Below are 15,325 nucleotides of genomic sequence, written 5' to 3'. Positions count from 1 at the left end.
TTTAAATTTGCTTGTTGTATTAACTAGCATAGAAGTTTTCTCTTGATTCTTTAGAAAGTTCACATGACCCAGTATATCTGTGTCTTGGTTCATCTTTTTTTCCTGGAAAAAAGATAAACCTACCAGGCCAAAGTAGCCTCTGGCTTTGTGTTCTTGTCTTTTCTTTTGACAAAGAATACATCAGGGGGTTTTTGCCCCCACCCACCTTTTTTTTCTTCCAATGATAAGTTTTATTTTGTCTATTTTGGGGACAAAGTTATAGGGTCATTTCTGTAATGAAGCACATTAATCTTTGATTTTATTTCCCATGGAACATAACTGACTCAGTGCTTCAGTGTTTAGCTGTCTCTTTTTGATATGTAGCCATTGGCAAAGCCATATCTGCCATTGACCACATATATTTTTTTTGTTCTTTCTTAGAAAGTACTTCTTGTCCTCTCAACCCCCAGCTCTTCATGTCTGATGGTCAGATATATGCAGCCTGGTTCAAATGGACTTTTGTTCCTTTTAAAGATCCTTTGACTGTCATCACATGGCTGTTAAGGAAGAGAATAACTTTTTCCAAATAATATTACATAATCAACTGAATTTGTGCTGTATTAAAATTATAATTGATCTGGACTGTACAGAACCGTATATGTCAGCCAGCACAGGATGGCAATTGATATGACTTGAATATGATATTATATCAAATAAATTAGACAGACCCTTTTCACATCCTCCTCACTTTCAGTAGCCAAGCTGTAACAGCACACAACGTCTGGGCAAAAAGAGGGGTTCTGCCCATGAAAGACACTTCCTTCTATGATACATAAAATATTAGATCGAGGCCAAACAAAATTGACCTGACACATTGATTTCTGATGGTTAGAACACAACAAGAGAAATATATCAACACATGTATCAACTTTAGAAAAACCACTAAATATAAATGTCATAATATATGACATGTAGGCACATTAGGAAACATACCTAATTATAGAACAAAGTTGGTTGCATTAGAAGTTCAACAAACAACAAAAACTATTTTTACAGGATGAACATGATGAATTAAAGAATGTGTTTTCATCTCATGCACCATTTTCTGAAGGTGTTTTTGTTTGAGGTGTTGGCACAGCAACAGTGGCTACCCATGGAACATAACACCAACATATAAAACTCATTATAATCCTATGTGAAGTTCTCACTGATGTTTGCTCAGCTTTGCTTTTTCCACTCACACACATGCGTCTCTACACACTTCTCACAGACATTGCTGACATACTCTCACGGTGCACCTCCTCCACTGTCTTTTCACTTAGTAACACAGGAGTTTGTTTAGTCCCTTCTCTCTACCTGTCAGCGCCTCCCATTGCCCCTGACATATTTACTTTATATACATTTTCCATTGCAGCCAGTTCGAAAAACAGCTCATTTCACATAGCGGAGCCTCAAAGTCAGTCCCTCGGGGAAATTATTGACCAGCTCTCTGAATTTCACCATCATCGCTCCCTCTTATGGCTTCACACTACAGTCCTGCAAGTGACCCTTAGCTGGTCCTGCTGCAAATTCTTCATTAGTCATGTAAATAGAACAGAAAGTATACTAAACATTGTAGAAAAATCACTAATATAGTGCAGTTTTCTGCATGTGCATGAAATCCAAAAGTTTGGAGCAATGCAAATTGAAACTTCATGTCTTAAAACAAAGATTTTGTCATTTATACAGAGGACCGCTGAGAAATTCAAATCAGATTATTTGTAAAACTAGATAATTGTTAGGATATTTCAGGAATTTGTCTTGTTTTTTGTAGCTCGCATCCAGTGTCCATTTATGCAGCAGTAATGTTGCCTTCATTTTTTTTCTGCAGTGTGCTTGTATCTATGTGCACATGCATGTGGGCTCCAATGACCTTAAGTCAACACCTATACGAGTCTGTAGTGGCTGTACGCGCCCAGACAGAAAAAGCACAAAAGCCACAATTTCTCCATCAGTCTGAACTTGCAGGTTGTGTGGTCTTATGTCTCCAACATCATAACCAACCCCCTCCCGCTCCTTAAGCTTCCCCCCTACTTTCCAAACTTCCTCTATTCCCACTGGTCAATATCTCTAAACGGATGTCAATCACTCGGCCCAGCTGTTTGCTTAAAACAAAGCGTCCTCTGGACAAAACCACTGCTGTACGAGAACATAACCCACAGAAGACAGTGACAGACACAGACATGTGTCCTGGAATAGTCTAACTGTCATGAAGACAAACTACCCTGCTCACTTGAGGCTAATCTGTGTGCAATAAATACAAGAGATATTAATCATTGAATTATATACTGAGGTCTGTAGAAAGTTTATCTTGTTAGGACAGATATATTTTTTCCTTGCTTTAACTTTTTCTTCCTGCCGTCTCAGCCGTTAAAGTGCCCCCTTTTTTTTGTGGCAAAGTTACATACTTTTCCTCAGAACTCTTGGATGAACTTCAGACCACCCGGTCCAACTCCCATCTGGTATATCACAGCCCAGGCCATGCCAAAGGTAGGAGCAATGTGAGCGTGTGTGGCGTTTTCCCACTGGCCCACTCTATTCTCTGGCTGACAAAGTGCTCCATAGCTTAGACCTAAATAATTGGAGAAACCATGAATCAGTGTCGAATGACTCTCTGGGTCAGGCAGTCTCAAGACTATTGTTCACCTCCATGAAGTTTATGCAAGAATAAATCCTATACTAGCCACTTCTCTCCATGGTGATATTGATCATTTTCCTAATTGTTAAAAAAATAGGAAAAATATACATAAGGCTAGAATTAGATTAGTCCCTGGCTGACATTACTAGATATTGTGATGTGACCTAAGAAGCAGGGGGTCGCACACTGCTGTGACATAATGAAAAAGACTTTCAAAACCTAGTAATGCTGGTATTGGAATTATGAATTTGCTATTGGTTGAGTAATAGCTCCTTCTATCGAAATGTCATGAAATACTTAGGAGCTCTGACTTTCCAGTGTTTGAGGGGAAGTTGATTATCTTCTATGACTTAACAGGATATGACCTAAAGTTATGTCATTTCGTCCTGTCTGATCATTTACACGGACACAAATAAAGTATGTTGGAAAACACCCACACACTGACTGATGGGGTTTGGTTCATGAACATGTCTTCTAAAAATTTTTTTAATTTGAAAATAAGATGCCTAATATTCATAAAGTGCTTTGTGGTGGCCCAATAGTTGGACAACAGAGGCTGGGTTTGGGAATGGGAGTGGGACTATTGAGCATGATAAGAGGTTTAACTGCTATGTGAGAACTCAATGCGGCTAAGGTCAGCAGCTCAGTTGCAGTCACTGTGTGACTGGCACAGATTGGGTGTGCAGCAGTGTCCGCATGACTCCCCTGATCTAGCCCACGGCATGGCACAGAGCAGCCCTGTACCAGCGCACCAACACCCCAAACACCTTCAGGCACACAAACTTGGCTCTGACATGAGCACAGATTGCAGGTGTTTGGTAAGAAAAATACCAAGACTAGAAATATCATGCTTGCTTCAATATTTTCAAAACTGAACAAAATATTACAATTATTGGAATAAATTAAGATCCTGACTTTTTGATTTGACTATAATGTCTTTGCAGTGCAGTCTTTCTATTGTAGTTTAGTTTTGATTACTGGATTTTAACTGAACATCTAACATCTAATTTTGTTATTTCTAAACGAGTAGTTGAATGGTTTGCAAATGACCTCCTAGGTAGCATAAAATTGGGGACATATTACTAGTTGATAAGGAGGGTCCACAAGGTTTAATTTTCAGCCCATAGTTGCTTCTTAAATATATACAGATCAAGCACAGCTTTTTATTTCAGTGATTTAATAGTCAGTGCCTACTGCTTCAAAGGCTTTGGGGGCTCTCCAATACTGTACAAGAACAGCTCTGTTTCCTACAACTTGTTTTAAATGCAGACAAAACATTTTTTTTTTTTTTCACAAATTCAAAGAGCAAGGTTGGCACTGTCTAAGAGAATATAAGAAATGGTCAACAGTTAGTGTATACTTCTAATTATTTTTTATTTTTAATTAAGAAAAGCTTGTCTTTAAAGACCATCTATTCATCAACTCAAGTATTTATTAGGAATGTATTAAAAGGAGCAAGTTCTGATTTGCCTTTAAAGTAAAATGAAAACCAGTTGAGTCAATCCTTCTGTCCATTACCGACTATGGAATTAAACTGCAAATAAATGCATCTTGTTTGCATATTAGAAAGCGTATATCACAGGTCAATCAGCTTGGTATTCTCGTTACTAAACATAAACATTAACATTACATAAACTGATCAAGGACTGGTATTAATTTACATACAAAGCCATTCTGGGTAAAAGTCTTCTGACTGACCTTTAATAATGATGAAAATCAGCAAATCATGAACTTTAATACACAACACAGTTTACATTGGTGTTTCCAAGAGCAAAAACTGAACTGGGAAAGAAGGATTTTTGGATCTATAATCTAAAATAATTAGCTAATTAAATATATTCAACTGATCTATTATGAACTAATTTAGGCTGACCTTCCCATGGTCTTAATAGACAGAGGTCATTTAGACCCCGTGAGCAAGGTGTGCGCGTTTGAGAGTTTTGTTTGACCATCTAACAGGACAGCCCCCACGCTCCCTCTGTTGTACAGTGAAATTTTCCACGCTCCTTCTGAGCATCATGCCAAGACCATATGAGGGTTAAAAGAACTTTATTTAGGTGTTTTGTTCAGCACAGTTTTGGTTTTTTTTTATTTCCCTGGAACCTTGTTTTCTTCTGTATGCAAGTGTCAATTCCAATTCTGTTCAGTCTTTTCTGTAAATAAATTTATATAACTAATTTCAAACAGTTCAGTCACAAACACCAACCCCTGTTTCTGCCCATTTTTAATTTTCAGGGCAGTTTTCTTTGAATTTTCTGTCCCCACACTTATGTATTTTTTGGTCTGCCTATGTTTTCATTTAACACTTTTCCCAATTTTATTTGTACTTGCTCCAAATTTTAGACACACTGACACTGTTGATTCAGCTTGTTGGAGGGGATTTTTCATATTCCCTTCAACAGAAGGATATATAATCCTTTCCATTGTTTCAACTGACAGCTCTCTTGTTAGGGACATATTCTCTGTTTTGTCTTAAAATTTGGTTTAAAAAAAAAAGACAGATTACTAGATGTTTTCTTACTTTTTTCTTATCTTGATGTGAAAATTTGGTCAATTATGTAATTGAATGCATCATGTTTAACAGAACATGAGGCATGTTAAATAATGTTTTGTGTCATTTTAGTGATCAATTGGACTAAGAGAAGAATTTGCATGCTCTGGGAAGGGAATTTCAAGTTCAAAATATGCAATCCTTACTAACCAATAAACTACATTTAGATTCTGTGGAAAGTAATGAACCATGAAACTTTCATCCTTAAATTTTCTTTTGATAAGAGGATGGTAAAAAGGAGCCACCCGCTACAATAGAAACACCATAAGCCATGTTTAATATGAGTATGAACAATTTGTGCTTATTTTGCAGCCATAGAACAAAGGAATCTCGCCAGTCATAGTTAAAAGAATTAAAAGAGCCAAGTCAATGTCAACTATTCAGCTTAGAAAAATCCATGAAACTTTAATACAGATCATCTGTCATACCACTTTAACCTCTGTTTCATGCTTGCAGTCCAAAATGTAATTTGTACTGAAATATAAAATTCATGTCATCAGTTGTGGAAATAACTGATGAGAAATGTGAATCCAATCCAGACTTCTTTTTACTTTAAGGTATATATTTTTTTTATATTTTGGTTTTGTCAATCAAAAAATTTCAATGGTGCTCAAGAAGCCCATGAACGGGTTCCACAAAGTTCAATTCTTGGTTCACTGTTGTGCTAAAGACAAAGCAAATTATTGTTCCACAATATATATAACTCGTCAAATAAATAATCCTGATAAGAAAATATGTAAATAATCAAAAACCCCTAATACCATTTCAGTTTTGCTAATAAATTCACCTTGATCCAGAAAGTCAATAGGGGTTTCTGCAAGGTTTTGTTCTTGGTCCAACACCGTTTTATACATAAATTATTTAAAAATAAATAAATAAATCTATGGCAGAGCATTCCATACTCATTAATTTTCTACAGTCATTTAGCAAGTTTGTAAAATAGTTCCACTGGGTTCAGTTCTTGGTCCAGTTTTTCTGTTTTCATAAATAAACTGGGAGAGAGCAATCTGAACTTCTCTTTTTTTGGTCGATCAATAAACCTTAATGCATGTTACATGTGTATTCAATTACCACAGACTGTAAATGAAAAGACTGAGAAAAACCTCACCTGTGGTTAGATGATGGAAAACACCGGACATAGTGGCCACTCTAACTAGCATCATCTAATCAATGTTTTTAAGTGTGTCTTGAATCTATTAGTTTTCCAGCTGTAAAGGTGATTTGATTTTTATGACCAGTAGGTTTCCTTGACTTCTCTTTTAAACTATCAACTAATACAGCAGGCTTTTGTCGCCAGACTGGAACAGCCATCTTTTTTATAATCAGATATGCATTATAGCTGTGGTCTCTTCTGCATTCCGATGGGACTGGAGCTGTAGGATGTGAGCATGCCAAACACAATTTAAAACCCTGGTCAAACCATGTAATCTTCAAAAATATCCTGTACATCCATGTTATTTTACACTGAAAGTTCCTTAGCAAATCACAACAAAGAACACTGAAGCCTTTATAATAAAGGTGTAGCAACTTTTTGTCATTTACTTTGTTTTATTAGATGTACGGGCCAGCTTGGAGTCATCTATGGCCATATTTCTTCTCAAATCCATCTAGGAAAATGTTCCTGACTGAGGATCCTCCTGTATACTAAGACTTATCATGGGTGTAGCAGAATTTTCCACGTGGATGAACAGCAGGATTCAAAAGAAATTATGGCTTGGCCCAAATCTGAATGTTTTAAAACAGAAGTAAAAAAGGGAGCTTTGCTTTCTTTGCAAGAAAGCATATGATCATTTATCCAAGCATGGAGGTTTGCATAACCTCACTTCCACTGCCAATACATGGGTGTAAAGAGAATCCTATTGACTTGGCTCTCTCTAAAGTGATACCCTTAGAGGTGTGGCTGTAGCCACAGGATATCCTATGAAGTTGGGAAATCCCTCTATCAATGGTACTCCATGCCCTTGCTGCACAGAAGGGCTAATCAGTGTTTAAGGCTTGGTAATGAAATGCTTGCCACCGCTCTCGGCCAGGCAATGGCAACCTGGGCCCACACCAGTTCTGCTGCTTCTAATAAGAGGTAATCACACAGGAGCCCCCTATAAACTACTGCAGGAATGGTGGTTACAGCAAGACGCTTTAAAATAAATTCTAAGATCTGAGTCGTGCCAAAGAGGTTTCTTTAAAAATATGCACCACTTGATCCACAGCAGGATCCAGTAGAAGATCCAAAGATGAGAAACATTACTGACTGAAGTTTGCACAGTGTTTTTCAGAGTATGTCCGTGAAAAGGTTTTACATTTTTGACACATTATAACCAAAATTGTACATGTGTTTTATTTAAATTGTACTTGTCAGACTAACTCAAAGTAGTGCATAATTGTGAAGGGGGTGAAAAAGGATGGGTTTCAAAATAAAATAAAATTCTAAAAGGTTCAGTGACCTTCTGAAAACACCAAACCACTAAATTGCATTCTCTTGTGTGCAGCCTGGTAAAAACCAGCCCATTTTTCTGCACTTTGCTTCATATTCTCTTGAGAAACAATTGCTTGCTGTGTGCATGGATTCTGTTAAAATGTAAATTTAACCCAGTCGCTAATGTTTGTCCATGACTTCTGTAATGCACCAGTTCGACACTATGAAGCTTACCAGAAATCGCCTGCATTGTAAACAACCAACCACAGTGAAGAGAGAAGTGCCGAGTTGAACGAGATGGCTGTTAATGTTGCTGTGGGCCTTGTTTAAGTCATTGAAAATAGAAATGAGGTACAAATGCAAACCTCCCAAGAGATTGCAACTAAAGTGACAGGATGAGAAATGAGATCATCAACAAGAAAATCAACCAAGATTTCCATTGCCACTCTGGAGGAGCTGCAGACACAGAAATAATCTGCCAATACAACTACTACTTATCTTGCACTGTAGAAATCTAGTCTTTATGGAAGAGTTTCAGGAAGTAAGTTATTGTCAAACGAACTTTGGTCAGGGAACACAAATTAAACTTTTGGATCTTGAGAGAAATCACTATGCGCAGTGAAAAACTAACATTGCACATAACCCTTAATGTATCAATCTCAATTTCAGACATGGTGGTGGCAGCATCATGCCATAGTGTTATCTTTATTAACCAGAGACTGGGAAGTTGATCTGTATTGAAAGGTAGATTTATTGACAGAAATATTGATTTAAATGTCAGATTTCCATGTAATCTGACAGAGCTTCAGCTGTTTTGTAAAGAATGACCAAATATGTTAGTCTTAAAGTACAAATATGGAGGAGACATACCCTAAAAATCTTGAAACACTAAATGAACCAAAAGGTGGTACTACAAAGGGATGAAAACACATTCTCCATACAAATAAAAAGTTTTGAGATTTTTATTTGAAAACATGTTAAAAATACCCATCATTTTCTTTCCATTTCACAATTATGCAGTCACCAAAATCTCAATAAATTCAAGATTTTGTTTTAATGTGATTAAAATGTGGAAAGTTCAACAGATAAGTAATTTTGAAAACCAATGTAGAAAAAAAAGAGCAATAAATTGGTACTCGACTCATTTGTTCTGCTATTTTTGTGCCTCTTGCTTCTCACTTTTATTGGCCTACTGCAAAAAAATGGTTTGTCCTAAAGCACAACAATGCAGCGTGAGTAGCAAACTGATAACAGATATGGTAGCAATTTAACATCAACTACTACGCTTGCATCTTTCCGGATGGCGGGGTGTCTAATTGGTAGATTCCAGTTGCATGACTGTGGGCAGGCTTCCTGTATATGTCGCACACGACAAACTAAATTAAACAGAAAAAAAGGGAAAAAAATTCTTGACTCAGTTTGAGGACCCACATTCAGCAGAGTTAACAAGACCACAGAATTACATGCCTTATACAAACACTCAGATTTAAGCCAACAGAGGTACCTCAGGGAGCAGACATGGGTCTAAAATTTAAGAAAATAACTCATCAATGTCATGTAATTTTCAGCTGAAGGAGTTTCTTTAACTTTTCCCATTCAATCTGTAATGATAACTGAGAAGCAGATAGGCACCTGCCACAACAAGCTGAGGGAACACACACAAAAAAAGGGCTTGCATTCTTGTGGCAAAGAATGACAATTTATGTGGGTGCCCGACTACGCCAGGAATCCCACCCCGCCCTCGGGTGAGTGCACTATGGGCAGGAGAGATTGTGTTTATGTTACACTTACGCTCCACCGCACTCTGGAAATTGGGTATGCAACATTGACTATTTTCAGTAAATCAGTACCCAGGAGGCCCTAGGAAGACTCACACTCATGGAATATTTATTTGAACAGGTTTGTGTTTGCGTGCGTCCTCCCAAGTTAAGGCCGCAACATCGCTGGTGTCAGGTTTCTGAGAACCTTGCCACGAGGCAGTCACACTTTGAATCTGAGTCACCTGTTCAGGCAGTTTCTGTATGCTTGGAAGTACTCAATCGTATTATCCTCTGACTGGGCTGTGTAATAATAAATCTGAAACATGATAACACCACATGCCCCCCACATCACAGAGAACAGAGCTAGAAACAAGTGCTAATTGAATGAGTCAACATGCATTGTCATTATGACCATCAGGGAAGTGCAGATGCCACTTTGGCACACCAGTTTTAAAACACATCACCTGCCAACGTCAACAATGGCAACTGTGAGTAAGTCAGGAACAGAAAGCAGAGTTGCATTTGTTTCTTCTAATGTGATACAGATGCAAACTGAACCTAAACACCAAATCAGAGACAGGAAAAGCAACTGATGTTCATTACAGCCATGCTTTTCCTTAGGGGTTTCTCCCATCATAGAGACTTTATTGTAGTTTACAATAATTTGAAATTTGTTATAAACACTATGAGTGGCAATATTTCAATTAAATTTTTATGTTTAAATTTGGATTTAAAGGAATCATGCAAAGCAGAATATCAAATATTTAAAAAGTAGGTTTCCCACTCTGCAAAATTATTTTATGGAAAGACAAAACCCCCACTTCAGCTGGTGAAAATTTCTCACATTAGAGTCTTACAGCCCCTTAGGGGGTAATTTTATGTGGTCTCTTGCAGATTCACCACAGTTCACAGACCACCTAATACCTCTGGATCCTGCACATCCATACCTACCATAAATTTGACTATGCTGGAAACGCCTCAGGTGTCATCACTCTGCAGTCTGTAACCATTTGTCTCTGTATCTGGAGAGCACTAACGACACCCGTGAGGAATTTTTGCTAAGAGAAAACAAAACAAAACAGGCAGGTAGCTCTTGGTTTGTTACAGTGCAAAATCTTTTCAGATTAGTTACAGGTGAAATATGACAATTGGCCAAGTGGACCTCATTTTAATGGCCTTATCAGAACCACAGTTAGTCTGAGGAATAAGTGAACTCAGCTACTGCACAAGTTCCCAAAACCTGCCAAGTCCCCTTCGAAAGAGCTTCTAATTTTTACACATAACTTTATGTTTGGTTAACAAGAGTAGGAATAATTTCACTGGACAGTTTGATTTTTTTTTTTAAGTTTTGATCATGTTTCAAATTTGTGTAGAGTTTGAAATGGACTAATTAATTCTCCTGAGTGTACACTGAAACTACTGTCAGTTAAATTGGTAAAGATAGACAAAGGATGCACAACTTTTTTATAGTTGTAACTAGAGGGATAAATATCTGTCTTTATTTTAGAACATACCATTTCAGTCTAAGGCATGGGTCTTTAACTTAAGTCCTTATGGGCTGGAGTCCCATAAGGACTCTTGATTTTAAATGTGTCCAACACATTTAAAATCAAATGGCTGATTTACCTGCTTTGTACACAGATAAGTTCTCCAGAGTCCAGCTAATGTCCTCATTATTTCACTCAGGTGTGTTGAAGTGGAGGCACATCTAAAGGTTGCAGGATACAGGCCCTCAATGACTGGAGCTGAAGACCCCTGGTCTAAAGTTTTGCACTGTTCACTCTCAAATTGCTGTCATCATGACTAAAGAATAATAAGAAAAAAGTCTTGCTTCCTTGAAAATATACTCTGTCCTCACTTAAAACTATATTTCTACACCGAGTTTGAACACTTCTTGCAAAAGTAATCTCCTTTTCCGTTTGGATTCTTCTCTAACTTAAACGTCCTTGTTCATGATGCAAACCTGCTTGCACCGATTTGTCTTCTCTGATAGTGGTTTCTTTTTGCTTGTGCCAATCAAATGGGTATGACAGTGTGCAACCATGACATCATTCCCTTCTTTAGCGGTGAGTTCATGGTATTCAGAGAGTTCATTCTAAATTATGGCAAAATGTCTGAATTTAACTATACACTGAAATAAGGACTTTTGACTATATAGTTAAACATAGTGCAAACCAAAGGGGGGAAAAAAAACTTTTCCCTGTAGAGGGCTCTCTAGACCTCACCTGACATATGACTGACAACAAATGACAAGTGGAGAAGTGTCTGGTCAGGTTTTAGTTTGGAAAGAAATTTGATGGAGGCATGTTCCTGGCTCGCCAGTGGAATAATGCTGTAAATCACCAAGCTGTTTTGGATCATTAGCGCTATTCAGATTGCATTTCTAAGCCACCTAGGATCAATGTTTCTAAGTAAATAGTAATCGCAAAAAAAAGAAAGAAAGACACTGCTCTAGTTAAACCGTTTGTCTTAAAGTATATTTAAGAAATCTGATGTTGGTTAAGTAACAACTCATCAACTTGTGTTAAATATTCACTGCTCAAAGCAATTAGAGACGAACAGTGTAAAAGGGATGTTAGAGGTGCTGAAGTGTGGGTGTGCTCATTATTCTGTACCATTGTAATTTTTGGTTATTTTATACCACTATTTTCAGGTACAAAGGTAGCTGTCTGCTGTGAGATATTTCATACCAGCCATGCATGAAGATGTATCCACCAGGGGGACATTATGTACCTGCAAACAATCAACAAATGTAATTTATCTTAGTCTGCTGTATGAAAATTTATTTTGATGAATCAAAATAAATAGTGTCCACAAACTTAAGGACACTTAGACCTATTTTGGTTGGTTCAAGGGTCCTTAAGATCTTAGAATTTTTCATGATTTATAAAAATACTTAATTTACAATGAAAAAAAAAAAAAACTGACCAATGGTAATGAAATGATTGCATGTTTTTAAATGCCAAATGAAAGTATAGAAAGGGCAGTATGTAGATAGGGATGGTGGCTGATGGGCATATCTCAAAGTGGCCCCCCAAGTCTTTTTCTGCCCAGGGCTCTATAAAATATTGGGTCTGCTCTGTCTGAAAGTAAACATTAAGATACTGAAACTGTAAAAAAGGAGCATTAATTGCAGTGAAGTAAAAGTTGTGAGTTACACCTTAAACCCAAGACATTCCCTTACCCCCCAAACCCCTCTAAATTAAACATTATTGTAGGTATCACATGAGTCATGAAGGGTTCAGAATTGCAAATTAATACCACAACACGTGTTCCAAATGTTATTTAAATTTGACCGGGGCAGTAGAGAAAAAAGTGGGGGGTCGGGGGGATCTCGCCATAGCTCTGCGATGTTTATGCTGGATGGGGGGAAATTTCTGTGCAAGCTGAGCAGACGATTCGGCCACCGGTTCAGTTCAATCAGATTGCTTTATTGTTACCAGCTGTTGGGTCTGAGGCGCACACAACTCACCTTTCGCTCCGCGCGGCTGCGTCTCGGAGTCGACTCAGGATGTGATTTTACAAACGCTTCAGCAAAACAATCAGCTGACCGCTACCTGCCATTCAGCTGACGCTCAAAGAGTAACTTTACAGTGGGTGCTGGCTCAATTGTCGGGGGAAAGAATGGGGGTGAACTATATCCTCAGCCAACATTACTCCGAGGTTGCGTGTCGACCTTTAATAGACGCTGCTGTGCTGATAGTTGCCCCCTGCTCCCTGAAACTGCAGACAACCTGCTGCAGACACCAGCTGCGAGGCCTCAAAGTGACACTTCTCTGGCCCTTCGTGCTCTTAGAATCGCAACAAATCATTGTCATGCATACAGTGCAATTTCTAAACTGAGCAAACCGTTGTTATCAAAAGGTAAAAATAAATAAATACCTGCTTTGTTATTCAGGAAGCAAAGAAATCAATGAAAGCAGCATCATAGACCTACACTTACTTGCGTGTGCGTGTGTGTGCATCAGCTCTTACCCGAAGTAAGCTGTGGTTGGTCCAGGCAAGCTGAGAAGATGCACTATAACTGTGAACGATAACCATCCCAGGAGTAGGTGTCCATCCAGCATTTTGCTGCGGCTCCAGGGCAGATCATTTCGTTTCTCCTGAGTAGCTGTGTAAAATCCCTTGTTGTAAGCTCAACACTTCTTATACAGAGAGGCGCTGCGCTCCTCCCATGAACAGAGAGAGAGAGGGAAAGAGAGAGAGAGAGAGTGGGGGGAGGAGGCGAGGGGGAGAGAGCGGCATGGCAATACTGCACTGATTCACAATTCCCTCTTAGGTTTCGCTGAGATTATTCATCTCTCGGTTTGACTTAATGTATTATTAGTGCAACAGCTTCCTCTCTGTGGGACTTTTTAAGCTGTGCACAGTTGAGTTTGATGAGTTATGTCAGGCTGAGATTAACTGGACTGTTTGATAAAATGCTTTTAGTCAGTGACAGTTTGTTTCCAGGGAAGTGTAAACCGGTACAAACAGATATAATTCTGTTAAAGCATATAAACTATAGTTTTGTTGTTGTTTTTGGGCAGATACACAGAAAATCAGTGTCGCTTCTTTTATTTTTTTTTGTCTGTGATTTTCCATTTTCCATTTGTTCCATTTTACTAGAATTACTCAAATATTGAACAATGCTTTTCTTCATATCAGATTAAATTAACTTTGGTTAATTTCATATTGATGATGGAGGGTTCAGGAAAAATTTATTTCGTTCAACCTCTCTTCTACTTTGCCTTCTTTGGTCTTCAGTATTCTGCTTTGAGGACTCCAAGGAGCAACTGTATTTATATTGAGCTAATTTTCATACATCAAGTCAAATCAGATGGTTGTATATGATTTTATTTAGAAGTACAAGAGTAAAAGGGGGGCAGGAGAGAGGGTGCATTGCTCTTTTACAAAATCCCAGTAAAATAATTCTGATTTGTTGCTTGTATTGTGACAAACTGTGAAACATCCAAGAGCTTTTGCAAGTGACCATATGCCCCACTGTTGTCAATAAGTTGATTTCATTTCTTCAAAAGTCAGAACATGTTCCAGAAAAGTCTTTAGATTATGTACATCTAAGCACAAGCACAAGAGATTATGCATCAGTTCCCACACAGAATAGAAGGCCAGTTCATAATAAGTTGAATTTTCTCAAGAATAACTGCAGGCATTTTCTCGAGAAATGTGAATGAAATTAAGATTAAAAACCTTTAATCACTTCGCAAAAAAGCACATTGAGCAATATATTGGCAAACTATCAGTTCTCAAGGCAAATATTCTGAACTCCTTGGCAAGTCAGCTCCTGAACAGTATTTACTCTTCCTACGCATTTGATTGCATAAGATTTAGAGATTACCAAAACCTGCATTTATTGTCACAGTCAGAAAACTGTAATATGCAAGTTCTGCCAGCTCATCTAGACTTGTTTGCTATTTAAATTTTGAAAGTAATATTTTAAGTTAGTGTCACATCAGGAAGCAGAACCAAAGCAAGGTTCTGAGGTTCAACATTTCTAAACTATTTACGAAACTGACCGCATTATTTCCAGATAACATATCTTTCTAAAAATAGGGATCTTTTGTCTAAAATAGTTCTTCTTGAGTACTGTGTAAATACATTTCAATTGTGTGGGTGTTAGTTACCATGATTTGTGTTGGTACATACCTTGAGTTTTGCCATGAAACCACAGAGATGTATCTGAACTTGTGTAGAATCCAAGTTTTTTCATCCATCCATCCATCTTCTTCCGCTTATCCGAGGTCGGGTCGCGGGGGTAGCAGCTTCAGAAGGGAGGCCCAGACTTCCCTCTCCCTGGCCACTTCTTCTAGCTCTTCCGGGGGAATCCCGAGGCGTTCCCAGGCCAGCCGAGAGACATAGTCCCTGCAGCGTGTCCTGGGTCTTCCCCGGGGCCTCCTCCCGGTGGGACGTGCCCGGAACACCTCACCAGGGAGGCGTCCAGGAGG

At 38.3% G+C, this 15,325-nt stretch overlaps 1 protein-coding gene across 2 annotated transcripts in view; it reads right to left on the bottom strand.

Moving 5' to 3' along the window:
* wnt9a (wingless-type MMTV integration site family, member 9A) overlaps positions 1–13,526 on the bottom strand; it is a 29,756-nt gene extending 16,230 nt beyond the window's left edge. The window contains exon 1 of one of the 2 annotated variants that reach the window (XM_032566475.1): positions 13,356–13,526. In XM_032566475.1, coding sequence (XP_032422366.1) covers positions 13,356–13,447 — 92 coding nt within the window. In that variant the 5' untranslated portion in view covers positions 13,448–13,526. Of the gene's footprint in view, positions 1–10,331; positions 10,673–13,355 lie in introns of those variants that run through there. The other variant, XM_032566476.1, reaches the window with a different exon arrangement.
* Between the last annotated feature and the right edge of the window lie 1,799 nt (positions 13,527–15,325).

The sequence above is a fragment of the Xiphophorus hellerii genome, chromosome 6 (assembly GCF_003331165.1).
Source record: "Xiphophorus hellerii strain 12219 chromosome 6, Xiphophorus_hellerii-4.1, whole genome shotgun sequence".
Taxonomy (NCBI): Eukaryota; Metazoa; Chordata; class Actinopteri; order Cyprinodontiformes; family Poeciliidae; genus Xiphophorus; species Xiphophorus hellerii.
Note: the sequence above shows the minus strand (reverse complement) of the source record. Positions and strands in the feature narration are given on the sequence as shown.